This window comes from Anguilla rostrata, chromosome 17 (assembly GCF_018555375.3).
Source record: "Anguilla rostrata isolate EN2019 chromosome 17, ASM1855537v3, whole genome shotgun sequence".
NCBI classification, from domain to species: domain Eukaryota; kingdom Metazoa; phylum Chordata; class Actinopteri; order Anguilliformes; family Anguillidae; genus Anguilla; species Anguilla rostrata.
This window is the reverse complement of record NC_057949.1, coordinates 9,046,807-9,074,143: the sequence shown is the minus strand read 5'-3', so window position 1 is coordinate 9,074,143 and position 27,337 is coordinate 9,046,807. Positions and strand designations below refer to the sequence as shown.

Genomic DNA, 27,337 nt, shown 5'->3' with positions numbered 1-27,337 from the left:
CAATCAGCCTCCTTGGGGGGGAGGTGGGGGGGGTATGGGGGGTTCGGGAGTTGGGATGGGGAGGAGGGGGGGTCTACCAGGTCAGTGAATTACAACAGCAAGAGCTCCAGAAACATCACAGCCAATCGATTCTGGCCCTACATCACACACCCAGAGCTGGAAAGCTGGAAAATGACCAGCTTCAGCTATGAAATAATGAACAGCCCTGCGGACTGTCATCCACAGGACCGGTTTTTTGCTCTTTCTCTCCAAAAAATACAAAATTTAAAAACTCCCAGAACAGACATGCCAGCAATTACAAAGGGGCTGGATGATAATGTCCATGTTGGAGTACCTTGTCCTGGCCACAAAGTTGAACATTAATGCGACAAGTAAGGAAAATGGCGATTCTTGTGGATTGAGCCAACTCTGGATTAGAGAGACCGTGTGACACAGTCCATAGAATGGCTGCCTTTCAACCCGTATAAATTGCCCCCATGTGGGCATGGCCTCAGTTAAACACCATGGTTCTTTCTATACTGAATTCCCATATATACCTGTAACCTTTTCTGCTTCCCCCAATCTGAATAAAATGAAAAATTACATAACAGGAACAGACTGTTGGCTCACTTTTAATTGTTTTTTTAATCCCCCATTTTTATATTTTCAATCAATTTGGGAAGCTCCAGCCATCACAGCTGTCACACTACAGCATCATCTTCAAGTAATTTCTATAGCCCCTAAATTAGAACACATATCGCCTAAAATGCACGCAACCAGCCGTTTAGTCCACAAGTACAGCTCTATAGTTACTGCTGTGGGTGAACATATGGCAACGGTGACAAGGTGGGGGTCTTCCTGCCAACTGAACTTTACTGCCTGGGCCTAAACTTTGAGAAAACAACGCTAGACAAGTAGCTCAGTTTGCCATCCCCTGCCATGTAGTGGGGGGAAAAAGACTGCTCATGTACAGTAACAGGACCATGTTCCATCCTCATCAGCATTAAGATGCATAGGCTGATTCACTTATCAAGCTAAAGAACTGCAGGCCATTGCTATTGCATGTAGAATAAGATTCTTTCTGGGGAACTTTTGGCTTTAGCAAATACAAAAAATGCAAAGGTTCCCAAATTGTCAAAAAAAACCCCAAAACATATTCAAGAAAGAAAAAGGTTTGGGGGCCTGCTGACTTATTTGGTTAAGGTACCACACTGTATCCAGACCATATCAGTGCCATTTGGGGTCAGTAGCTCCATAGAATGACATGTAATTCACGATTGCGTTTTCCATAGTATGGGAGGGTTCAGTCAGTTAGGGATCCACAGACATTGCTATCTAGCAACCCCCTCTGGTCGATTTGGCACCCATGGATGCAACAGCCGTATATGAAGGGTCTTCCACAAAGGGCAAGCTCACCTATAGTCCGTGATGTGAAAAGAAGCAACTGGCAACACCACGTGTTTCAGAGGAGAACCATGGATTTCCTACACTCTCCCGAACCAGCACCCCCCTCACCCTCACCCCACTCCATTACGACAGCTTCAGGCTTTGTCAGTTCTGGAGACTCAGGCACGCCAGACTTCTCGATAAACAGATGAAACGGTTCATTTGGAGCAACAGGATAAAAAAGACACATAAATGCACCAGGCTTTGGATCAAATGCAATGCCAAGACCTGTTGGTCAAAGTACATGAAATGAACGAAAAAGAAACTGGACGACAGATCTGGCAATGAAATTGGAAATTAATTCAATTTATTTTAATTAATCACTCAAATGAAATTGTACTTTTTCCTGGAATAAAATTAAAGGCACTAAATAAAATGACCTTAAGTTTGTTTTCAAGTGAACTCTGATGCAATTAATTTTCTATCTGAAAGTGCCCTGGAGGCACTGTGTTTCCGTGGAAGCCCGCGGTCCGCTATCGTGCGCTGGCTGTGTCGACAGCGACTCGCGGCCCAGCAGGACGGGCACAATTAGCTGGAGCTGCGCTGAGGGAAGGCCTCATTCGCCAGGGTTCTCGCGTGTCACAGCACAAAAGTGAGGCGAAAATAAGCAGTGCAAGCTTCAGAGGAGAACGCGCCGCCCGCGAGGACACAAACCTTTCCAAATAAGGAGAGAAAAAACTATTTGGGATAGAAAATGATTTTTTTTTCTTCAAAAAAGGGAGATGATCGCTGCAATTCAGTTTCTTTTAATTTGGTACATTTCACAGCACAAAAGCGGCATATACAAATGTAGCGACGGCCTATTTATAAGCAATTGTGATATTTTAAACTACCAAATCAATTAATATAAGGCTTAAGAAATCTGCATTTTAATGATTAAAGTATTTTTGACTGTGAAGCCCTGTCAGTTACGAGGGTCCACTTTTAGCTTAGTTTATATTTTTTTATTTCTCCCTGAAAAACAGCCCTTTCTGAAGTCATAGCCCCCCCATTTAGTTTTTGTAGCATCACAGGTCTGTCCTCCAGGACATCTGCAGGAACTCACAGAAGCAGGGAAGCCTTTGATTTTGTTTAGTTTTTCTCCATCTTTTTTCTGGTCTTTTTAATCTGTTCCAACAATTGTGGTTGGAACAATGCTCATAGAGAGGTATCCTTTTCAGTCCTTCAGCCAAACCTTAGTCATGCACATTTTACCACAACTTTCAGTGAATCAGCTGCTCAGATCATGGTAAGTTTGACCACAGATTTCCTATATACAAAGCAGATGGTCAAGCCCAGCATTTTGTTTCATCCTCTATGCCAGTTTGTAACTGGAGGCTCCAGTGCTGTGTCTGTTGCTATGATACAAGTACGTATGGATTGTCATTAACCATACCCCTTCAGGAATAAGAACAGCCAGCAAATGGAACATTTTGAGAACAAAAAGTGTCACAGACAGAATTTCCATTGTTTTGAATACAGACCTGACCACCAGGTTAATATACAGTACCTTCAGAAGGTATTAACTACCCTTCTGTCACACCTGTTAAAATAGTGAGGCACTGCATTTTTGTCTATTCACCAATACAATAAAGTGAACACCTTTATGATGCAAAAATATTTATTCAACAACATTTTTTAAAAATGACAGATAATTCTCATAGACAAAAGCATGCACCCTCTCAGAGTTAATAATTTGAAGCTAGGAAGCGACTATGGCTCTCACTGGATATGTCCATATAAGCTTAGCACATTTAGATATTGGAATTTTTCCCATTCCTTCATAAAAATGTGCTCCAAATCTGCCAAGTTAGGCAGGGTGTATGAGTGGACAATTTCCAGGTCACACCACTGATTCTCCAATGGGATTTAAGCCTTTGATTGAGCCAATCCAGAATACTGACCTTCTTGTTTTTAAGCCACTTCGTTGCAGTTTTTGCGTGGTGCTTTGGGCCATTGTCCAATTAGAACATGAACCTTCGACCTAAACACAGATCTTTTGCAGACTGAAAACAGGTTCTCGTCAAGGATTTTTTTGTAGAGCATTAGGCTCCATCAATCTTTCCCTTGGTAGCAACAAGCGTCCCAATCCCTCCTGCTAAAAAGTAACCCCATAAGATGATGTTACCGCTCCCATGCTTGAGGGCAGGAATGGTGTTACGAGGCCGATAGGCTGCACTTGGATTGCACCAAATAAAGAACTCAACTTCAGACAATGTCTTCCAAAATGTCGCCTGCCCTGTCAGATGGCTTCTCGAGACATGACTTAATGTCAGGCCCGTGTTCGCCACCTAACATCAGTGGCATTTGTCAAGCCATTCTCCCAAAAAGGCTAAATCTGTAAAGTGCTGAAGAGATTGTTTATAATTCTGAAACAACTAAATAGTTCCTTCTGACATTACAGAGAGTTATTCAAATGGAAGTCCAAACAAATCCCACTTTAATTTGACATTGTAGCGAAGCAACACATAATTATGGCTGTGTGTTGGTCGTGGAAATTGTGTGGGTCACGGTTTCTGAGATTTTGCCAATTTGTTGGCAGTTCTGTGACTTTCCCTGTTTTTTTTTTTGTTTGTTTGTTTGTTTTTGCCTTTTCTGGGATTTCCCCAGTTCTTTGTGCTTTCTGTGATTTTTCAGCAATTTTGGAAGGTAACTGACAACCTTTGTTTGTGTGTTTGTATGTGACAATGCGCACAGATTCTGGAATGCACTGGGATCATGATTCCCGTCCATGTCAGTTGTTGGACTCCTCTCGTTACGGCAACGTTGTCAGTGACAACAGGTGCACCATCAACAGCACAAACCTCGCAACATGCACCAAAATAAACTTTAACCCGTTAAGGGGAATACAGGCTGGTGTGGGTTTATTTGCATTCGGTTCTTATTGCACTCAGTTTTTATGGTGAAATTTTCTATCAATCTGGCCACACAATATACCGTTTGAAAGTGTTAAAGCTCACCGTTCTATTTCTGTAAATTTTACAATGCCAATGTTTTAGTACCAACGGTTCCTTATTTTACAACATGTGGGGAGGCAAAACAGGCTAGGGGGGTCCTCACTTTCTATGAGTTTTGAAAATCCATAGGCAACATGAAATCACAGTAAAGTCGGTATCCCTATCATGGCAAGGGTCCAGTAAAAAAATCCATAGTAGTTTTTAGTCCCAAAAACTCGCAGAAACATTGATTGAATGTCAATTGTTTACCAAGCAATTCTCCAGAGGAATTATTGTTGGGTGCTACATAAGGGGTTAAAGGAATAAAAATCAACACACGGTACCTCTGTTTTATTGCTTTAGCAATGCAATTTGAGCATGACATTTCTAACAATGTTTTGGTAAATTGAAGGGAAAAGCATACTTTTTGTGACGGTCCGAAGTGATTAAATGCACCAGTCTATCAATGAATTTTACTCATATTTATTCCAAGCGGCAACTGCCTGCTGATTTTTTTAAACTTCAAGCACTTGTTACAGTTGTGCAGGTTATTTAAATTGTTTCCCACTGCTGCACATGAGATCGATTAGTTAATTTAATAAATTCATGTTTTTGAAAACACTCTGTGATTTCTGGTGCTTTTTTCAGTTTTCTGTGATTTTCGACAAATGTGCCGTGACTGCTCTGTGACTTTAGCCAATATTTTCCGTGACAAACACCCAGCCTTAACAATAATCGATGTAGGACAAAAACTTTATGAAGGCACTGTTGATAATGTGAAACTATATCCTCACGGTTGCCATACTAATTTGCTTAGTGAGCTTTCGCTCTGAGTGTTTTTACTCTAATGTACCCTTGTGTCTAATTTACCATTTAACAGACTGCATTTCATAGGACGTTCAAAACACTTTAATGAACTGAAGTTACCTTGTGTATACTGTATACTGGTTCTCCTGTACCAACAGACAATAGCGTGCACAGTGAAATCTACATATTAATGGCTTTCGCCCTTTGGCTCCCCAATTTGGAATGCCCAATCTCATTTCTCAGCGCTCATTGCCACTGCTTCTGCTGTCGCCTCAGGAGAGAACAGGCCAGCATGTGCCGTTACAAGCATGTGATGTCACCTGCCACTTATCATCATTCCAAATTTCACAAGCCGGACTCGCACAGACATGAGTCGGAGGAAGCCACTTAGGGCCTAATTTAGCCTTTTTAGCATGTGCAAAACTAATGTAATAACACAACCAATGATTATGCAAAGCAAATATCATGACCAATTATGGGTTACGCGTATACTAAATGGTTTTGCACATGCTAAAGGTCTTAGTAAATCAGGCCCTTAATATGCAGCTTAACAGGCAGATTTGCAGGCATCTAATCAACCAGCAGGGGTCACTGGTGCATGATAAGATGTCATAATCCTGACCAATTGAATCCCTCCCATCCTTGGGCAACACTAGAGCCAACTGTGCATCACCCTTCAGGGCTGCCGGCCAGTCGGTTCTGGCACAGTCCGGATTCAAAACCATACCATGGGACCCATCCCCGCTTTATGACAATGCCTACAGCACGAGCCCCTCAGCAGCCCCACACGCACTGTTTCAATGTGCCCTGCATTCTTCTAGAGAATGCTGCCTTCTGAGGGTTTTCCTGCCCCTCTTACTCCACGCAACGCATCCTGCAATGTTTGGGTAATTGCGTGGTGCACCATAGCCTCGCTGAGGGACAATCGAACCTCTGCAATAACGCTGGCCTGTCATGTTTACACAGTAAACTGGAAGGTCACTGCTGTGGACATAAACACACAAACGAACACACACACACACACACACACAGATATGGTTCCTTTTCCGCAGCAGACTCAACTTTGACATTTCGTGCCACGTCCTCCACAGTTCTCTGGCGACATCATTAAATCATAATGCCTGGGGTCAAAGGTCAGCATCATCTTTGACTCACACTGGTCAGATATTATGGCATTATGCAATGCACCAAGGGAAGAACAAGTTCCACAAAAAAAAATTATTTTTAAAGGATGGTATGATGCAGCCAAATTGCAGCTCAGTAGATAACATTTGCTGCTGCTGTATCAATTTTTAAAAATAAAATAATAAAATATCAACATTTGAAAATGTGTTGAATATCAGAGGAAGATCGTCAGACGTTTCAATTTCATTTTATATTTTGAGTACATACGCATCACTTCATCACTTGCACCCAGTCATCCTTCTGACTAATGAGGAGATGTAATCCAGTGCTTACGCAAAAGAAAAGCCACACAAGCACAAAGTAAATCACAAGTGAGCTTTAAATAACATACTCATTTTTTTATTTTATTATTTGTTTTGATGCTTAGCATGTCAATTATTTTTTGTGGTGTGGCTCTGCCCAATTTAGGAAAAAAATGCTAACTGGAATCAGTTTTGTTCTATTAGACTGGAGGATAAATTGACTGACTGAGTGAGAGAGAGTGTGTGTCTATGGGCTTGTGTGCAGTTGCAACTGTGACAACACTGATTGATAATCCATCACAACGGCCAAGGAAAACAACAAACAATTCAGCTGTAATATTAACAGAATGAACATTCAGATAAGCCTTTTTTACAACCTGTAATGGAAAACTACTGAAATTCAGCACAGAAGTGCCTTGGGCAAATACTTAACTTAGAAAGTTTAAGGAGACATTCCTCTATTTAAAATCCAAGCAAACCCCTTATAGACTTTTTAAACAGCAGTGGTATGACTATGGTGGATCAGGACATGTTTTTGCCCTGCATTCATTACCCAGCACAAAACATAATATCTGCAGCCATTTGGGACAACATCAGAGTTTTAAGAGCATGCACCGGGCTACCATGTCATTAACACTCAGCCTAACACAGTGAAATGACCGAGACAGTGGGTGTGTGACATGCACTGCACACAGATACTCAGGCTTATATTAACAAAAGAAAAAAAACAATAAATACTAAAGTCATACTCTTCAGTCATATACATTTTCCTACAATCTTTGGTACATTTTCAAGATTTGCGTAATACTGTATAATGTCTTCAGAAAGAGACAACGGATTTGCTAAATAAACAGCCAACTGGAAAACATTCCAATATAGCCCTCCTCACTATCTTACTCACTATCTTTTAAAGAGAACAGAACATCCTCCAAAACGCCAAAAACATGTCCATTTCTTTTTGGACAAAAGACGCCATCTCATTACAGAGATAATTGCTTTGCAGAGATCCTTGAACATGAGAGGTTTCTTCTGCTAAAATTAATTACGTTTTATTACTTTTGAGAACTGGATCGGTGAGAATTAATGAAACAGGTTACTAAAATTAGATTTCCTGGCACAACGCGTTACAAAAAAGTACCAACCCCGCACCCCTCAACACCTACACACACACACAAATACACACACGCACACAATTTTGACAGTAGCCAAAACGGTCAATAGTCAGCCGTGATCTTACCGTTTGAGAGTCTTAATTCATGAGCTGATAAAAATAAAACTTTTTACAAGATTGCCACAAAAATGAATAACAATAATATTAATAAAGTGAAATACATGTAACACATTATCATTATCACATATGTTTGTTTTAAATTTCATATGCAGTACATACTCCAGTCAACTGAATCTCACGGTCTTAATTGCACAATTGTGACCCACAAGTCCGATTTCATTCCAGTGGCTCCAAATGTGTTCATACCCTAGCTACACATCAAATGTATGAAAAACAAATTCCAAATTTTAAAGACCGAAGGGCGACTGAATATCCCCCGAAGTGTATTCTGAGTAAAGAAAGAAGCGGGACTGCGAAAGCAATCTGTATGGTTGTTGTTGCAACAAATATACATAAATATTAACGCATCTGTTATTTTAGCACAGATCGTGACAACTCTGATGTTAGTGTTCGTTTTTTTTTTATTATTATTATTTTTTGTGTGGCTTTCTTTAAGGGTGATGCATACCGCCTCTTACAAAAACTTTTACATTTCCAAATCGACGCGAATCACCGCAGGAAAACGTGTTCACACATGGTCACAAAAGGACAAGAGCGAGCTTTTTGAAGCCTAATGCATGGAAAACTACGGTAATTGCAATAGAATGACGACAATTCTTGAATAAATTAACATTGATAACATTGATATATGATAACCTAGTCCTGAAAACGTAAAATATGTATACTAAGAAGAAAATACTGCAATTTCTTGGTATTCCAACGTCTGGAAATATGAAAGTATGAGCGATCAGTGACTGAATAAATAGGCTACCTATGGACGAACAGAAGTTATTCGTAAAGATATTGTACCCCTATCTAGAATGCCTACCCAAATATATTTTCCATAAATCTCGTCGCTTCGGGTAATTGATTACAACTTGGGAGAAACTGAGTGCGCGTTTCAAAACTCGGTTCTCGGTTCAACCCTTTTGTAAATGGTATCTTTAACTGACAACTATAGGCAAATAAAAATAGTGTCCCAGACAATGTTTCTCGGCTGTAGAAAATCGCAGCCTGGTTAAACGCTTTATGGGAGCTGCTGTATTTTACAGAGGATGATCTGCTGGTAATTCGCTCTCTTTCTCTCTCTCTCTGTCTCTCACCCTCACACACACACACACACACACACACACAATGTACCGATTCATCTTTCAGAAAACACAACTATATCTTAGTCAAAGCAGGTCAATATAAGGCGCAGAGTATGCTAAGTGTGGCATATTTAAAAATGTTACAGAAATGACTACACTACACGCAGTATTCCCATGAATAATCATAATTGCTTTGTTTGTTTTAACCTCGAACATGCACAACAATGGGTTTCACTCAATCCACTTCTACTGTAAAGAGAATGCAACGTAAAATACCGACGCATCATCACTAGAACTAGCTACCATCCTAAGCTTCGCATGAGTCTGCAACAAAACATGTAAACATAACACATAAAATTAAGTACAAAAAATATTTCTGTAAAACCATGCGACTATTTGCCCAATACAGCACGACAGCTGACGGGATAAGATGATAATGACTCGACATGCAGTTGGCTGCACCTGTCTAAAAAACTCCTTTTGAAAAACCCTCTCGACGATAACGCATTCATTCCATAACAACTGCAATTCCTCCACACAGACGCGATAGCTGCACAGAACCCGTTAAAACAACGAGCCAGCCTTTGCCGAGTAAACATTTAACTAACCTGTTTTTATGCAGTCAGAAGGTTCTATCGATAACGAAGGAAACACGCCAGCCGGAGAATTAACACAGTGGCGCATTGGAAACATCCCACGTTCGTTTAAATTCCTCCTATTGCCAGCGCGCTCACTGTACGCTTTGATCCTACAGCTCATGTGTGCCTTACCTGAAGGGCATCACCAACGACTGCAATTAGCTGCCAAGATTTCATTGTGGTCGGGCACCGAACAAAAAAAAGCAGGCGAGAAAAAGTACCTCCTCTATTTCGTTGAAGGTAAAGCGAACGTAGAGAGAGAGAAAGAGAGACAGAGAGAGAGAGAGAGCAGCAGAACTGTATCCACGTGCTACCAATATAAATGACCACAGTCAGACCTTGCTGTCACTGCTTGCTGATGGCTTCGCAGGTTTTCTGCGCTAACGCCATACCTTTGCTCTCCCTCCTACTGCTTCCTCCTGCCTGATATCACTCCACAAACGAGCCAGTGCAATACGAGGATAGAATTCAAACATGAAAGCGCCTTACAATGCTGTTGTGTGTGCCTGACAGACGGCCTCGTCCACTTTCCACGATTCAAAGCGCTTGTTTTTTTAACGTTACCCGTTTGTACATTGATACGTTTCCCTGGTGGAGTTCGACTTAACTGCGGCTGCAGGGTACACAACTGCAACCCTTTCTGTGAGAACTAAACCCGTAATCATCGGTTGTCGCTCTCCCATACCGCCAAAGAACTAAGCTACCACGATGCCTATCCATTCAATTAAGAAGTGTATATATTGAATGTGCAATGATTTTGTATGGCTGAGTTGTCAACCATATTTGTCACTGCACTGGTGTCTGCATATATTCTGTTTTTATTGTCATATTCCCAGGGACAGCTGATTAAATTTAGGTTCATTTTGGAACATCCGAAAGGCTGCATGTGTTTTAAAAAAAATAGAATAAATCAGTGATCAGCACGTGATGATCAGTGGTGGGCCTGTATTTATATATAATGTATAATGCCTCTTGGAGTTAGAGTGCTGATATAGGATGAGTTTTTCCTTTTAGATCATAATGGGTAGGGTTAGGATTTAGGCATGGCAGACCTAATCCTAGATCAGCTCTCCAATCCTGAAATGCTTTACAAAAAACAGGCCTTCATGAACTGTCTGCTGCATTACTGAGTCAAATACAGAGCCTGGCAAAATGAGTCCATTTTATAAATTTTGAGCAAAAAACATGGGAACTGCTGACTCTGCAGCTAAGGAGGGGATGTTGGTGCATGACACGAGAAGGACTCCTCTTCAAACGAACCTGTGGCGGTGTTGGGAGTTCATTAAAGACCCATGTTGAGTGATTCCAATGCACTCTTGAGCATGGGGTTTAACCCATGATTGCATATGTGAGCATCCAGCTAAATTTTTGTTAATTTTAGTGCAGCCAGTGTTTTAAAAAGTAAGATACATACGTTGTCTGTTGAACGCAAATAAATAAAAAATAACTTGCTGATCAGGAAACATTTGTATGAGCTGGAACAATCTAACCCCTGGGAGAATTCAAGCACTAGAGCAACAATATATTATAACATTATGAATTTTATTTATGAGTTTAGGGCGCAGCCTTACCAAGAGTACAGCATAGCTTTCCAATTTTGTTTGTGCTTTTATATTTTATCCACTAATGCAACTGAGGGTTAAGGTTAAAGTGCTTTGCTCAAGCGTTAAAATAGCAGGGGCCCGTCTGGAACTGAAACTTGAAACTTCCTGGATGTGATTCAAGATGTCCAACTGTAGTGCCACCTGGACGTCTACAGCAGGGATTTAAAAGCAAACAAACAAACAAAAGTGGCGACCACTGTCGACAGCGTGGATGCAGTTTTAATCTGGTAAAGTTTGGAACTAATCGCAATGAATGGGAATTCTTTCACATTTTGTGATACTGCTCCAGGAATGGTTCGGGATGGGACACTGGACGGGCTCCATCTATGTATCTATCTCCACCTATCTCTTCATGTCCAGAAATCCATGCGTTTCTATTCATGTATGCATCTCTGCCATCTACTCATCTGTCTAAATCTGTACTTTCATTCCAGACATCTTTTAATGTAGCCATATATCTATGTATGGCATCTATCAATCTGTATAAACATAATGTGTATCTATATATCTTTATTCATTGATAATACATTGCATAACTATGTACTGTATCTATGGTATAGTATCCATCTGTCAATACCCCAGTTTCCACTCACTTAATCAGCTGGGATGGCAAAGTAATTTTCTTTCATCTCCTGGGCAACTAGCCCTTGTCTAGTCTCCCAGGAGAGGTTCACCTTGTTCCCCCATTTTCCTTCCCCAATGCCTCACGTATTGTAAAACGGTAAGATGTGGACAATGACTTGTGGCACACAATGTTTGGTTGTTGGTAATGTTTTTTGTTGTTAACTGCATAATTTCTCGAGTGATGTCTGCTAGCAGTAATTGAAAATTCACATGGATAGTCCCATTTACTCCTGTGAAAAACTTCTAGTTAGATTGCAGCTATTTGCTTGACTGCACAAAATGCCTCCGCCCCCACCCCCCAAACTCAGGCCAAAAACACAGTTTAGGCCCCTGGAGAACATAGGCCTTGTGGAAGAGACATACCCCACTGGCTCAGGCAACACCCACTCAAACATCCCACTCTTCCATCAATTGTGTTTGACATTGGACTCGCAATGTTGAAGGATTAAACTATCCTACAAATGCTGTTGCAATGTCGAGCTACAAGATACTTAATCCATTCATCTATAACAGCCAGCTGTTTATCTGTACACAAATACGCCAAAAATAAATAAGTCAAACAATCAATGGCAGTGGCTACTTGGACTCAAAGCTCAGTGGAAATGGCCGAAATAATAGGTCACTTTTGCCTGCCTGGTCTGTTCTGAACGCTATCCTGTCATACTTACGATAGCATCGTTTGGCAATAAAAAGAAGGTAAATCTTGTCTCACCACACACAGGTTTGCTTGTCCTCCTTTCTGGATAGTGTTCACCTTTGTGCCATCTGTCAAATCAGACCATGCCTCTGCCATTTTCCATTATACCCAAGTAAACAGACCTAAAGGACTCTGCTTGCTGACGTACTGTAAGGGTGAAAAGGTGAAAGTTCGAGACAACTGCTCCAAGGCTTTTTTGTTGTTGTTTTTTCTTCTTCTTCTTGTTCCCCTGACACCTCAAAACAAAACAACAAATAATATCCCTCCTCTCCCCTCCCCCCCCCCCCATTTCCAAACCGAGCGGCAGGTAGCGATGGCAGATCAATGCAGGAGCAGTCATTGCTGCAGCGTCCTAGTGACAGGGTACATAAATTGGGTAAGCGTCCCCCCGCGGAGCCGTGGAGGCTGCAGACAGACCGGAGGACTCGTCTACCGCCAGGGACCTCAGCTTCCCTCTGCTCTCCCTGCTGGTCTGAAGGCATTGAGACAGGACGGTTATTACTGAGCCATTCCTCCTTCCACTGACATTACGGTTCCCCAGCACCACGCTGAGCAGCCAAGAGTGCTGCACTTTATCTGCACAGCTTAACCACATTTCACTTTATGGTTTCGTTTTTTTGTTTTTTTGTTTTTTTGAATGAGAAAATATGGGTCCGAAACCGTTCAACAGACATGAGGACTATTTAGGGATGTCGAGATAAAGCTGGAATGTTATACACTATAAAATCAGGCACGCCACTTTTTAATATGCTAGTTTTCAACTACATTTTCTGTCATCTTTAGACACATTAGTTGCACATAACATGAGCTATTTCTGCTAACCTCCCGTTTGATCAAATCCCAGTGCAGCTCTAATAAGTTCCTGGGTTATTTAAAACCCTGCCTCTGTCTCTAAGCTCCTCTCCTTGTGTTGCTAGTCTGTGAATATTTACCACATGACAGCAATAGTAACACCTCCTAGGTCTCCGCCTGCTCATGCTGCAGCTGACTGCAGCCGCCAAGGAGAAAATGCAAAGTTGGGGTGCAGTATTGTGCATTAGACATAATCCTCTATACGCATTCATGGTTATTCATGAGTGTCCTACATAATGCGAAACGTCTACAATGTCATTCATTCAGTGACTCCCGTGCGGCTCTGTTTACTCACACAAGGTACAGTAGGCCCAGCTCTATACTGCTAATTGTCGCCGTTGTTTTTCCTTGTGCCAAATGGGGTTTATTAGTTAATATTTCTATTGTTCACTGTTCGTAAGTGACAGAGCTGTGTTTTACAGCTTATTATTACTACTGCAGTAGACTATAATACTAGAGTGGTAGTATTTGTAGCAGTTGTACAGTAAACTGCCACAAAGCAAACCGCAATGGGAACTGAGGGTGAATACATGAAAAGCCAGATAATCCAGTAAAACCTAAAATAAGCTTGGCAGCTAAAGCAAGTTCAAATTGTGAATATGCAAAAAAAAAAAAAAAAAAATTATTCAAAAAACTATGTGAGTCCTTTGTAACCAAAATATTTAATTTCAGAGTATTTCAGAACATTTTCCTAATATAAACACTGGGCAACAATAATTAGAGTACATGAGGTGATTTGCTAGATTCTTCGTAAATCAGGCGTATTGATTCTGGAAATAGAAAAATACATGGATCCTTATCAGATGGTATTTAAAACTCAATCACATATAGTGGGAGAGGCCCAGCAGTAGAGTTTGAATGAAGGTGTTGGATAATCCGGGAGGTTGCTTATATGGGAGGCATGTGGGAGTTCACTGTAGTTTGTGGGAGAATGTGGTTCACACTTGGGCAGGGAGCTCTTCAGCTGTAACCAAGCTTGTCCTGGCACAGCAGTATGGACATGTACTTTTTTTGCAATGGTATTTTCCAGCTTATTTTTAAATATTTTAAAATTTATCGTCACTAATTTTTCCGAATATTCTTCCTTTTCTTAACTTGGCAATTCAGAGAAATCTTCAAAGCGATTCCTTCTTTCCTGAATAAAACAATCTCAAGTACATACAACAGAAGAGTCTGGAAATGTGGTATATCAAATGAGACTCCTGTTTCGCAACAGACAAATGGCGAACTCTTTTCTGGTCCAGGCTGCCACCGAAAATAATGAAATAAAAATGAATCTGGGTTTCCTGACTCAGTGTCCTCGCTGTGGCCCTGCTCCACCTGTTCCGTCCCTGCACAGTCACGCACAGTCACGCACAGTCATGCGCTCAGCCCTCTCTCTCCCCCTCGTGCTCACATTCCTACGATCCCTCTGCACTTCCAAAAATGAGCATCAGATCTGTTCCAAGCCATGATGAGATTAGGGTAACAGACCAAATGGGGTAACCTTTGAATCCGGCCCCTCCCGCCTTCCCACCCTTCCCGTTCCGTGGGAGCAGCTAAGAATGTACAATGAGGGGTCTTTTTTTTTTTGGCTGCGACTGCCTTGCAAAAAATAATCTAGGCCATCGGGCCATGCAAAGATCCCAGATGGGTATCTGAGCCCCCTCAACAAAGACTCTGGCACAAACACACACTATGTGGTCAAGGAAACAAAATCCCATAGATTTTAAAAAATAGTGAAATGTATTTTTTACGTCCAGTTCAAGAAACCCAGCTGCATATTTGCAAACCTCCTCGTAGCCACGTCATGGCCCATAACTTTGAGAGTGCGGGCATGCACACATGCTGCCCAACACCATACATTTATCCTGCACAGTGTACAAGTCTGTTTCCTGTGATCACAAACACAGTGCATTTGCAAAAATGCAGTGCATTCTTGTAGTTTGCTGTACTTCAATTTTGAAATGTTACGTTTCATGAATATTACACGTCATTACTGTTATTTACTTGCAAAGTTCCTCAGCACGTGTGTTAGGTGTACGTGCGCGCGCATGTGCGTGTGTGTTATGTGTAAGTGTGCGTGCACGTGTGTGTGTGTGTGTGCATATGAACATGTACATACCTCCATCTGTATGCATGTCCGTATGAATACTTGTATAAACGATGAGCATGTGCGCATGTATTTGAAGCCCTTCATTTCTGATTCTTTATCAGAGTTCAGAGTTTGCGTGACGATTATTGATTTCTGAAAGACAAATCAATTTAAGCAGTGCACGTAAATGCACAAGGTCATTCAAATGCTTGGATATTGAGCAAGCTCCTTTTTTGAACAGCACGCAGCTGACCCGTTCCTGGGGGTCATCCTACTGGCCGTTCATCCGAGCCAATCCCCGTTCTCCCGCGGAGAGCCCAGAGAGGTCAGGCCTACGGCCATCCTTCCAGCGGCTCCCCCGCGGCTCCGCCCAGCCGCTCCTTCTAGAAGGTTCACCGGATTACATCTCGTACCGCAGCACGTCATGACCCGCGCTACAAAATAAGCTCCGATGCGGAGAGTAGCCTTACCCCAGAATAACAAACTTGCTGCGTCACTCCGTGGGGCAGATCTGAACCAAACCGCAACAATGGCACCTAGTCATAAAGCTTACACTGAAAACCGAAGGGTTGTTTGAAAGCCCCCTTTATATTTTTTCCCAGGGCATTCTTCTTGCATTCGAGCTTTGTTTTAAAACACAGTCCGTGGCACTGCATTCTGTTGTTTTTGGCTGCGCTTTGAAAGCCAACAGATGATTCTCGGGGCAGCCTTTCCAGGAAGATTTACAAATCAAGACATAAAAAATACATATTTGCCCAAACCGCAAATAGCTGAGGTATGAAGGCTGCTGAGCGGCCCATCCTGCTGAAACCTGGGTTCCTGACCCGCGGTCCGGTATCAAATCCTGACCGCACCAGTGGCAACCGTGACCGGCACACGTGCTGAACATCAGGCCGTGGTGTCGCCCAAAGAGGGAGGGACACAGTGTGGGCGGCAGTGTAGCGTAATGGGTAAGGAACTGGTTTTGCAACTTAAAGGTCGCAGGTTCAACTCCCAGGTAGGACACTGTCGTTGTACCCATGAGCAAGGTACTTAACCTGCATTGCTTCAGTATATACCCAGCTGTATAAATGGATTTAAATGCTACGTAGAGCGCTGCGTAAGTCGCTCTGGATAAGAGCGTCTGCTGAGTGTCTGTAACGGACACGGTCGGCAGGACCGTCTGCACGTCACTGTGCGCCAGCGACCGCTCCGGCCTGACCAACCGCCTGTGGCCCGCCTTCCCCAGCGGCGCAGGACCTGCACTGACATCACGCAGTGGCTGCACAGCGGGTCCTTATGTAAGGGGAGTCCAGCGACGCTCTACACAAAGACACATTCCAGCGATGAGGACGGGCTACAAACATGACTGAGCATTCTCAAACGGGAGAAAATGGGGGGAAATTCCTTCAAATTATAAATAGCAGCCTGTGTAATACTGTGAAAATTGCAAGAAGTGATTCCACATTCCTACCATTACTGGTTCAAGGCCCTGGATGAATGAATCAGCGCATCAGTTTAACGTCAGCAAATAAAATGAGGAAAATAAAGTTCCACTTACATTGTCTGGTTTATACATGGCTGCCGCTGTAGGATCTGCTGGAGACTGTGGAGAAGGCTTCAGTCCTACCTCAGAGGCTGCACAGATTCCTTCTGGCAAATGAATTGGAATTGAGCATCTCCACAAAAAAAAGGCTATTTCTGTCCTTCTCTCCTTCTCGCTTTCTCCTTCCCTCTTTCACCATCTCCCTCCATCAATCCCTCTCTCCCCTCTCTTTCTCACTCCCGGCTGCACACTGCTGTCTTGACACTCAATCTCACCACTCACATCGCATCCACAGTTTAGTTTCAATGCAGATGCCCTTTTGTTACTGCAGAGTCATTTTTATCTCCTCGCTGTGGTCGACTTTACTTGGTTTTCTCAACTGTCATTTATCATTTACCATAGGTGTCACAGGAGAGGAACGGACAAACCCTTGAATTCAGTCGAGAACATTCATTGGTTTTAGGAGGCACAAAAACCTGTCAACTTGCTTGTCAAAAAGAGCTTTGAAAAATCCAAACAAAATAAAAAAAAGCTCTTTCAATTTCGTCCGCCTTCTTTCGATTTCGTTTTCATTTGAAAACCTGCTCTTCCGTGTCACAGCATTCCAGCGGTACTGCCGTGTGATCCCAAAGCCAATTTTGCATCTTTCCTGACGCGTACTCATGCTATGAATTCAAGGAAAACAGGAGCTGGGTGTCTGGTAAGCCTAAAAAATCTGCGATAAAGCTTTGGCCATCAGCAAATTGCACTCAGCACTTTTCAAGCTGTTCAGGACCATTTGTTCCCCTCGATTTCGCTTTGTTGGGCAACGCTGCTGCTCATGCAACCTGGAGATACGCTAGGAAACACGTGTGAAGCAGGAGACCTCCTTTTATATTTCAGTAAAAACTGATACTCTATGCTGAACACTGGGGCATCACGTGGATTTTAAAAAAATGAAAAAGGTGTGTTCCCTGCAGGATTAATATTCGCTTGAGCAAACACCGGTATGGCTTTTTCCAGCACATTCTACACCTACATGCAGTTAAAAGCCAATGTTTGCTGTAATTCGAGCCGTCCTAAACACAATCCTGGCTGGCGTGTTTGGAGAGTATGATTTAAAGTGGACAGGTTGCATATCAGATCAGTCAGAAGTGTCCCTTTCATTACCGATGAAAGTAATGAAGTAGTTTCTTCAAGCTGAGATCAACGACCTCATCTGATAGTGCGGCCATGTCACGGTCGTCTGCTCGACTTGGCTGTTAATTCTGGTTTAATGCTCTGCCAAAATTCAGACAGCTGGCAGAGCTCTTCTGCTTAACTGATAGCCTTGGAAATGGGCCTGTCTCCCCGGGATACTACAACAAAGATATTACAAATTCTGACCAGATAGTCAACTCCTGCATTCCTTCATCCACCCCTGTATCTCCTTGCTTTTTGCAGTTTTGATGGGTAGCAAGTGGCTCACCCGTTCTGTCCATATTTTTATGCCAGCTGTGGATGTTCCGTCTAGCTCCTTCATGAATATTCGGAATGAGGCAGTAAATCAGAACCACCTTCATACTTCACAATGGACCAAACAGAACTTTCAAATATAAAGTCCGCAGATCAGAATGTTCGGCCGCTAAGTCTATGGCAGCACAAATAAAGACCAACAGTTGTCGGTCAGAGAAAGTCAAAGCACATCCAGAGCTGAAAGTATCAAATATACCATTATCCTTCTCATTTCCCCAGGCAGGAAATGAAATGAAAAAGACAATAAAGGTGTAAGAAACAAAGTGACATTACCTGAAAAATCGTTACTGACATTTAAGAGAGCCGGATTACATGCGGTAGAGCTGGATTGCAAATGGACCTGAATTGCCTGAGTAAATCTACTGGTGCAGTTTGTGAGGTACTTTAGACCAGGGTGCCCAAACTGGCATCTAGGGGGCCTCCAGAAGTCGCAGGGGGTCAGAGACAAAAATGAAAACATAGTCTATATTCCTTTTGTTCATATTTCAATCTCAAAATTTTATTTTATTTTAAGTTTATTATTTTTATTAATTCTTCCACAAAACATCCGTTAGGAGAAACCAAGCGATACAAACCTCAAGGTTACGGACTGGCTGGTCAACTGAATAGGTATGAAATTAACAGCATACATATTTATGCCTTTTCATAGCTACTTTACAGATTTTTTTTACTATTTTACAGATTTTTCTTCATATACAAAACAGATAAAAGCAAAATAACGATGTTCCAACAGAGAAGGAAAAATAAACACATTAACACAGAAATTGCATATAGCTCTTTCTTACATGTCCAAATGTGTCACACTTTCTATTTCCAGATTGTGTTTGTTCATTAATTTGGTGAAATTAATGAACAATATTCTGAGGGGGGGGGGGGGGGAACTTAAAACAACACAAAACTGGCTTTTATTCCCATACAAAAATCCCAAGCCTTGCAAAAACCATAGTGCCCAGAACATCAGTTATGAAATGCAGAGCTCATCAATGCATCAAATTAAAATGCAGTCACAGCCAGGAAGCTGCCCCAGTTTGGGAGGACCCCCTGCAGTGCGTGCATTTTTACACATTCCTTCAAGCCACCGCCGACTCGCTCAGCTCCAGATTATCAACACTGCAAGTCTCCCTACCACGGAAACCGAACCACCGCAATCGGATGTGTGCTCGACCTAGAACAACACTGTGCCAACAGACATTCTGGACTGTAGTGTACCCCCCTGGAGGCTCCTGTTACCAACAAGAATCTTCTGTAGTTAAGAAGCAGAGGACAGAAGGAACCGCAGGAGTCGGGTATCTGGAGGGTCTATAGGATCTCTGGCGCCTCTCCCTCAGGGATCAGCTGCTCGAGACCGAATGCTTGCGAAGACCAAACATATAACTCATAGTTTACTTCTGATGGTACTATGGGAGTTAATATCTGACTTTTCACACTGTCTCGGCTAATAACCCCCCTCTAACCTTGTCTAAAATTGGAGCTTTGATTCTCTGGCACCTGGTACCGATTGCTTTTCAGCTCAGTGTTAAGGGTGGGGGAGCCTCTGTTATTGCTCGGTGTTCTGCCCAAAAATCTGAGCATGAAATCCCCCCTCACCCCCCTCAACTACCTCCACACCCTCAACCTCAAGTCAGGTCTCTGGCCAAGGGCATATTTTACGTGAGGAAAGGGGGGTTACAACCCCCCGATATTACAAAGCAGGCCAAATGACCTCTCCGAGCAACCTCGCCAAGCACGATGATGAGAAAATATAATTGACTGAAAGATGGGGATTTCATATTGTGACTGGGACATACTGATCAGTAGTCTGAAGTATTTCCCCCTTCAAATTCAGCAGAAATTATAATCTCACAGCTGTTCTTTAAAATCATTTCTTCCGGGAGGGTTGCAGTTCTCGGGGTCTATGCATTTCAACCACCTCCACCCCCCCCCCCCCATATTCAAACTAAAGTTACACCCTTGGCAGATCAGGTGGTGGAATGTGGCAGACGCCTTTCTGCTAGCTTCACGATCATGGCGAATTTTTCTCAATTACCAATGGGAATCAGAAGAGGAACATGGTGGGCGGAGCTTTCTTAATTTCTTTCGGTTTAACATTACAGACAAACTGTGTAGGAATGGAAGGAAATAAAGGGAGGGATGACGATGGCCGCAGCGGAGAGAACAGAGAGGCAGTAATCAGATGGGGCCTCAGATCCCCCTGAAACTCCCGCGTGGTCAAACCGAGCGCGTTACGGGAGGGGCAGACAGAAAGGGCAGCAAGTGAACAAAATTTCCAACAATGATGACAAATACGAAGGGGGGGGGGGGGGGGGATGGAGGGATGATTTATAATAGAGGGCTGTGCAATAGGCTTTTCCACAGCGCTGATGACTACACACGAGGCCAGCAGGAAGACAGGAAAGCACTGCAGTATGAACCTGACTGCTTTTCAAACCCTTGCTGCATCCAAACAAATGCTGTCCTTTCCTTTTGTCATTTTGAATGATCAATAAAAAGGTGGGGACAGCTGTCAATTTCACATTGAATAACAGATGATACAGAGTGAACAGCACAACAGAAGATGGCAGAAGAAAAGCGTTATCCAATAAAGCCTCAAAACGGTTGCTCTTCCACCTCTCCATATGATCTGGATCATAAGTAATCTTTTCTTGCTTATGTTGCACAAGAAGAGTTAATGTTTCAGCAGGTTGAATTATGAGAAAGAAAAAAAACCCAGATGTGTCCAACCAGACTCTTTTCCCGGGTTGAATTTCACTTAGAGAATCTCTCTTCAGTGCCCTTCCATGCCCTGCACTGGGACTCTTTAAAAGAATCAGAACATTCTAGATTATTATCGATTTTAAATTGTGCATCATTATTAAACATAACTCCCAAGAGGGACGCGTTTCTGACCTTGAGAAAGGGTTTGCCGTTGGTGCCGTCTGTAGCAAAAAGAGAAAAAAAAAGCTCAGGGACAGGAACACCGAAACAGGCCGTGGATTCCATTACTTTAAAAGTGGAAAATAAATAAATAAATAAATAAATAAACGACAATATTTTTTTTCCCTTGCATCACGGTACATCCTTGAAGAACAAATTGATTCGATGGACAATCTGGCTAGTGTTTCCCCGAGGCTGAAGCGCAGCCGATGGCGTAATTAATAGGCATGTGAAGAACAAGTTGCACAATGAGATTAAGGCACAGACTGACAGCCTTGTCTGGAGAATCAATTTGTGTCATCTCTCCTTTCAGAACACATTAGAGGCGAGGGACTTTGCCACGGATGCTGCGTGTTTTAAGAAGTGATTAATTGCCGGAAATGTTTAGCGCACACCGAGACGTTTTTAAAAAGCGAGGAGTAAAATCTGTCCGGAACAACGAGTTCGGATGTATCATTGCTCTCGACCTGTTTCCTGTCAGCTACGGCGTCAAAAAATGTTTCTTTTTTCAGCGGCTTCAAAATAACTTTTTTTAATTGAATGGGGACGCTGAACAAAGGCATATCTCCCGCTGAACGCTGAAGAAAGGGAAATCACGCAATGCAGGCGTTCTCAAACTGGGACCGTAAGAGTGACAGGATCTGCCGGCTTTTCTGGTTTTATTAGCCTATTAAATTTAATTATTATTACATTAAAACAATTTACTAAATAGTTAAGTCACCTGACACGGTTTCTTGGGTCTAGCCTAAGTCCAGCGGACCCCGTGGCCAGCACCAGTTGGAGGACCGCTCGTGTAGTGACCCCAGCGTGTTATTGCACAGGCTAAGGCAGCCTGCCGGCAGTCCAACTGACCAGGAGCACAAGCATCGTTTTTAGAGAGGAGAGCGATGGATGCCTTAATGCGGGAGGATGACTAGGAGAGCACAGAGGTCACACTTCCATGTCTGAGCAGCACTTTCATTACTTTGATAGAGTTTCCCGGGCTTATGAAGAATTCTATAAGCTATGGAAAAAAAAAAACAAAAATAAAAAAAAAAAACACCAGGAATCAATCACAGGCCTCCTAAATAATGCATAGCTTCATCATACCAGCCATATGATAAACAGCCTTCATGAAATATTTAGTTTGCTTACTCCCCTCCCGCTAACATGGCCATTCCCCCCGTCCCCCCCGCTCACACTGAAGCGGAAGCCATGGAAGTAACATTCGTCACCGGCGGAGTTCGCCGTACCTCCCCTCCCCAGGCAAGGAGCCGAGAGGTCTGCTCTTCATTAGCATTCCCTCTCATTCATAACTTCATAACTCACTCATCTGGTTCCTGCAGTCCTGGTCCTGGAGAGCCACTGGGTTTCCGTTTCCCTATCTGATCCACGAATGCAGTCGATTACACCGTTATGTGCAAGGTATGGACTGGCTGATGACTGAAAGAGTGAAACAAAAAAAATCTGCAGATCTGGTGGCTGTCCAGGAACCAGCGCAACTCCAAGGTGCCAGACAACCTACTTATACAACGCAATATATAGGAAATCTGCAGTCCTGATCCTAGCACAGACTTCCAGTAATAGCCAGCCAACAGCGTGACTGACACTGGGATCTGCTGTAACCTGGGCTATCGCGCCCAGCAAAGTGAGCCCCTACATACTGAGCCGCTCAGGAGGCCCACGGGCGCCATCATGCTCCACGTGACTTGTGCTCAAATGAGGCCATCCTGCATCCCTAGCTTCCCCGAGTCTCCCAGTCTCTAGGATTGGGGGGTTGGGGGGGCCCCTCGATTTATTTACAGACCGTATTTATTAATTCAGGATGTTTTATTCAGCGGTGTGTGCACACACTGGGGTCCCGCTCTGCAGTAGCCAATCAGGATCATAAGTTGCCCGGTGCTCTGTTGAGCGAGACGGAGCATGCCCAGATTCAGCACACGCGCACACGCACGCACACACGCACACGCACACGCGCACACGCACACACGGCGCCCCGGCTCACTGCACACACAGACCCGGCTGCTGTTCTGTGCCCAACTTAATTGCATGTTTCCATGGTAACTGCCACACTAGGAAAAAAAAAAGCATGCGCACGCACACATACACACACACACACACACACACATACACACGCACACAGTTACCAACAACAAAACAATAAATATGAGGGAGTACATGCCCTGAAAAAAGCTCCAAAAGAGAAAACAAAAAGAATATTTCAGGGAAGCTCGCTGTGAGGGTGGAAAGATAGCTTGACAGTAGTTTTTAACCTCTTCTATAATTGGCAATCCCAAGTCAATGCCCTGTATTACCTTATAGCGGGGGAAAAAAAGAAAAAACAAAACTTGTTTTCGTTACCTTGGAGACTAGTTTTATTTTTAGGTTTGAACCCACTCATTTACTAGGATATTGTTTTTATTATTTAAATGCGATTTCTCATCCCTTTCACAGCAACCAACGACAGATATAGGTACCAACAGCCGTTGAAGTTAACCAAGCAAAGATGAAAATCATTCTTCCATGTCCGATGGGCGGGAGCAGAATCAGCATACAGTATGTATGTGGAAGGAGTGCCTTTTTCCGGAGGTGGGGGGCGGGGCGTCGCAAATCACGCAGACAGCGCTGCTGATCCTTAAATAATCTGGACTCTGCGCTAACATTGCTCAGCAACCCGAACACAATCTAAGCACTGTGCCCTCGAACGGCGACCGCAGAGCTTCCGCCGGAGCGGTCCCCGACGCCTCCTGCTTTGTCACCGCTGCACAATACCCGCGTCCAAATCAGCCGAGTCTCAATCAGGGCTCTGCCTTCCCTGGTCTACACCGACGCATTTCGTTGCCTGGTTTACTGGAGGTGTTTAACAAGCATCCTGAGGGCAGAGTTCCACAGACTACCGCACGCGGTGTTCTAGAACGTTCTGAACCCACAACCCCATTTTACATGGAAAACATTTAACTGTGATCCTGCTATTCAAGAATTTTACACATTTTTTCATATCGATACATTTTAAACACACAATGTCACAACTACCTGTACACTATAACGACAGCTGCACACATAACAAATGTTTTATTTGACTAGTCTCTCTCATGACCCACCAGTGGGTACCAACCCGCAGAAATTCAGATAGAAGGATGAGGTTCACTGCAACCCCTCTGCAGATGAGAGCCAAAACCAGCAACGTCCTTGGTTCTTTTATTGCCACTAGGCTACACTTGTGTTGCTTTGTGGCCAAAACGAAAGCAATAATGCTGCACAACAATGTGTCCTCAATTTAACATCATCCGAGCCTGAACCAGGACTTTGAAAGAAGATCTGAGAAATACAGATGTGACTGCTGTTGAACAGATGAAGAGAACGCCTTTAAAAAGAATAATAAATAAGTAAGTGTCTAAATAAATAAATAAATGCCTTTTCCATGCTTGGCTAGTTAGCACACAGAACGCTAATGCCAGCTGGAGTCCCACTGCTGAAGATGCACATCCCTAGCCCAGCTTCTGACAGTCGCTTTTTGAAAATGTATTTATTTTTTAAATCGCAAAAAGATTTCCGTCTTCAAAGGGACAGACATTATTTTTCCTCTATTTCTTTTTTTTTTTCCGCTGGACCTTGGAAATGCTGACTGGTGTGTAACTAATAAGTGCAGATTTTTCCAACAAGAAAAAAAACTGCAATTCCTCTGCAATTCCTTGGGCTGACAGCTTGTCATCTTTCCCTGCTTTCAGAAACAAGAGGCGGGGGTGGGTAGGGGGGTGGGGGGCGGGGGAGTGGTTTGTTCTGAGATGTCTGATGTTCCAGCCGCAGTGTCACAGGCAATGTTCTCTGTCTCAGAACTGACAACCGCCCGAGATTTCCCAAATCTCCGCTGGCGAGCAGTTGGGTAAGGCCCGACGGAGCCCGTCCACGAGACCTGAGGGACGCGGCGAGGCCCCGCCCAGACGTTCGCCCCTACAGGGAGCGCTTCGCGTCCATCGTCGAGCTATGAGCCAGCGTCACACAGAACACTAAAGATGATATTTTCGCAGTCCCTCACCAAAAGCACATTCGCTTGCGCGCGTAGGTAAACATGAGGGTCGTCACCCTCGTGTTCTGTCCATGCACCCCCTTCCTCCTCTAGTCAAAAATGGAGACAATAAGCAATTTCTACAGCAGGCAGAATGGTTTTTTCCTCCATCCATCTAAAGATTGCCTACTTGCATTTCATTTGTAGTTTTAACATCATGGACAAATTGTGCAGAAACTGAACTAAATAAGGTTTTAAAATTTCCAGGACCCGTGACTGTAACGGAGTATGCTTGAGTATGCACCAATCAGAGTACGCGACACTCAAAACATCACAAAGCTTCACCCCCAACATAAAGTAAGTAAAAGCAAAACAAAAACAGAAAAGTAAGAGCCAGAACGGATCGACTCAGTCACGGAACAGATATCTGATTCAGAGAGTGCGATGAAAAGTACGTGAATGGGTTATCAGATGGCCCCACACGTGGGGAAGAACAAGCCAATCCATTTCAGGGCAAGTTAAATGACCGGTCAGGTCATTTCCCCTCAGTCCCAGGTACTGTGGATAATGCTGCCACAGATAAGGCCCAGAGGCAGCTGGGAATAAATAGCATTGCTTCCTCTGTGCCTTCATTACAGCACAATAACTCAAATTACACGATACAATAAGGCGATATGCGAAGACTGGCCTTAAAAATCAACGACACTGCTTCTACCTGATGAGATAATGTTCATTTAATTTAACATACTCACACAGCCCCCTGAGGGTTACTTACTTACAGTTGAGACGCAAATTATAATCAGCCATTTATTTAGCATCCTTTATAAAGCGATGAAGATTCCTGAGACTTGGAGGCGATGCATCATGGGAAAAATCTCGTTCAAGGTCCGGAGAAGCCGCGGGCCGCGTTCCAAACTGCCGCATCGCTCAAAGTGGCCGCCGCGAGAAGCGGGATCAGCCGAGTGCACTTCACGGGCGCCAAAGGGCTCGGCTGCTCAGTCACTTAACCGCAGAAGCACTTCCGACATCATCAGTCAGCGCCAGCCGAAAAACCAGAGTCATCAATCAGCGCGGCCATCAGCACCCTGATCTGTGAATGGGTTCTTTACCACTGGTTCCTGTGGAGACGTTGGATCTAAATGACAGTGGGGTGGATCCACACATTGGAACAGTGTCTTACCAGGACCCACCAAGTTAGCTTGAGGCTCATGTTAACTTAGTGGGTCCAGTTAAGCTATTTATTTTTCTTCATCTCAAAGCCATTGGAAAGGTAATATACAGCTCAGGGATGATAAATAACCTTTTTTTTTTTTACTCTCCTAGAAGGATGAAACCTCTCACTAGCAATAAATATGATGGGGTATCTTTCAAGAAGTTGTGATTTGTACAATTTGAAAAGCCTGACCCTATAGCTATGGAAAGAATGACAACTTCAAAGGCCATTTTACAAACCCTTTAGTCACTGTTGGCTAACGGTCTGGGCACCAGACTCTCACCCAGCAGGGTTCCTGTAAGAGCATGCTGTCTGAATTATGTTCAATATACTACATACCGCTAAAAAGAAAAGGTTACACTTTTCCAGTATTTTCATACGATTGGCACATTCACAACATAGTATTCACAATGAATGTTTGAAAGGTTCTTTTTTATTATTATGGGTGTTCTTCAGAAACATTATCAAAGACTGTAAGAACCAAAAAATAACCTGTCAGTTTAATTCCAACAATTTGTCAATTTGTTTAATTCCTCCGATTGGAAGACAAAACTTTGCTTCACATGTAGTAGTACATTAGCATATCTCATATGGAAAATTCGTTTGCGATATAAATTAAGTAAAAGATAAATTTTAATAATCTGAAAAATCTATTCATTTTATATAAGAGGGAAGACACTGTTGTGGAGGTCGGGGGAGGGGGGGGACAAACCAAAAAAAAAAAAAAAATAGAAAGCTTCATGTGTTGGGTACCAATAAGCCACAAAATCCAACACAATTTAT

The 27,337-nt window shown here is 43.1% G+C and overlaps 1 protein-coding gene across 9 annotated transcripts in view; it reads right to left on the bottom strand.

The window, feature by feature from the left end:
• Nucleotides 1–27,337, bottom strand: part of rbfox1 (RNA binding fox-1 homolog 1) — a 398,869-nt gene that overhangs the window by 266,741 nt on the left and 104,791 nt on the right. Inside the window, exon 1 of one of the 9 annotated variants that reach the window (XM_064314525.1) lies at nt 9,706–9,909. The exons of 7 other annotated variants lie outside the window; for them this stretch is intronic. In XM_064314525.1, coding sequence (XP_064170595.1) covers nt 9,706–9,750 — 45 coding nt within the window. In that variant the 5' untranslated portion in view covers nt 9,751–9,909. One more of the 9 variants, XM_064314529.1, reaches the window with a different exon arrangement.